The sequence below is a fragment of the Gregarina niphandrodes genome, assembly GCF_000223845.1.
Source record: "Gregarina niphandrodes unplaced genomic scaffold scaffold00154, whole genome shotgun sequence".
Classification (NCBI taxonomy): Eukaryota; Apicomplexa; class Conoidasida; order Eugregarinorida; family Gregarinidae; genus Gregarina; species Gregarina niphandrodes.
Window position 1 is genome coordinate 1 of NW_011645917.1, and position 820 is coordinate 820.

Consider the following 820-nt stretch of genomic DNA (forward strand, 5'->3'; position numbering starts at 1 on the left):
ATGTCACTAGTGAAGATGTCTACGTGTTGCTGGTCCCGGCCAGCGCGGTAGACAACCTTGAACTGAAATTCTTGGAGGAACATCGCCCAGCGTGCGATGCGCGACTCCTCCGTGTTCCAGAGCCATTTGAGGCTTCGGTGGTCAGTGCGGACGGTGAATTCCTTCCCTCTGAGGTAGTGGGCGAAAGTGGAAGATGGACCACACGATGGCGTATGCTTCCAGTTCATAGATTGGCCATTTTGCTTCGGCGGTGGTGAGCTTCTTAGAGGCGAATTGGAGGACGTAAGTGGTATCGCCTTCTCTTTGCTGCAGTACGCCGGCGATGGCGTATGTGGACGCGTCGGTGTCCAGGTAGAAAGGCAGTCCGGAGCGCGGCAGGCACAGTGACGGTTGGGATGCAGTGAGTAGATGTTCGATGTCCTCGAACTTCCGTTGGCATTCGTCGGACCAGACGAATTCTTCCGCAGTGATGAGTTCTTGGATCGGTTTGACGAGGGCGGATGTTGAGAAATACTTCGTGGTCGCGCAGTCTCTGGAGTACCCATTCGAAGTTGCTCATGAGTGACGGCCACGAGCTACCGTAGATTACGATATCGTCAATGTAGACGAGACACCCGCTCCCTAGACGATCTTCGAGGAGTTTGGTCGTCATCCGTTGGAACGTGGCAGGAGCGTTGATAAGTCCGAAGGGCATGACGCGAAATTGGTATAGTCCGGTAGGGGTGGCGAAGGCAGTCTTCGGTTTGTCTTCCTCCTTGATTTTGATTTGGTGGAAGCCGGCACACCGGTGATTTAGTGATCACGTGTTCCACTTCCCCTA

The 820-nt window shown here is 54.3% G+C and overlaps 1 protein-coding gene across 1 annotated transcript; it reads right to left on the reverse strand.

The window, feature by feature from the left end:
* Positions 1–262: 262 nt before the first annotated feature.
* Positions 263–694, reverse strand: GNI_214970 (putative Pol protein; the record flags this gene model as incomplete). Its single annotated transcript, XM_011135554.1, has 1 exon — positions 263–694. The coding sequence occupies one exon, from the start codon at positions 692–694 to the stop codon at positions 263–265; it is 432 nt and encodes a 143-aa protein (XP_011133856.1).
* Between the last annotated feature and the right edge of the window lie 126 nt (positions 695–820).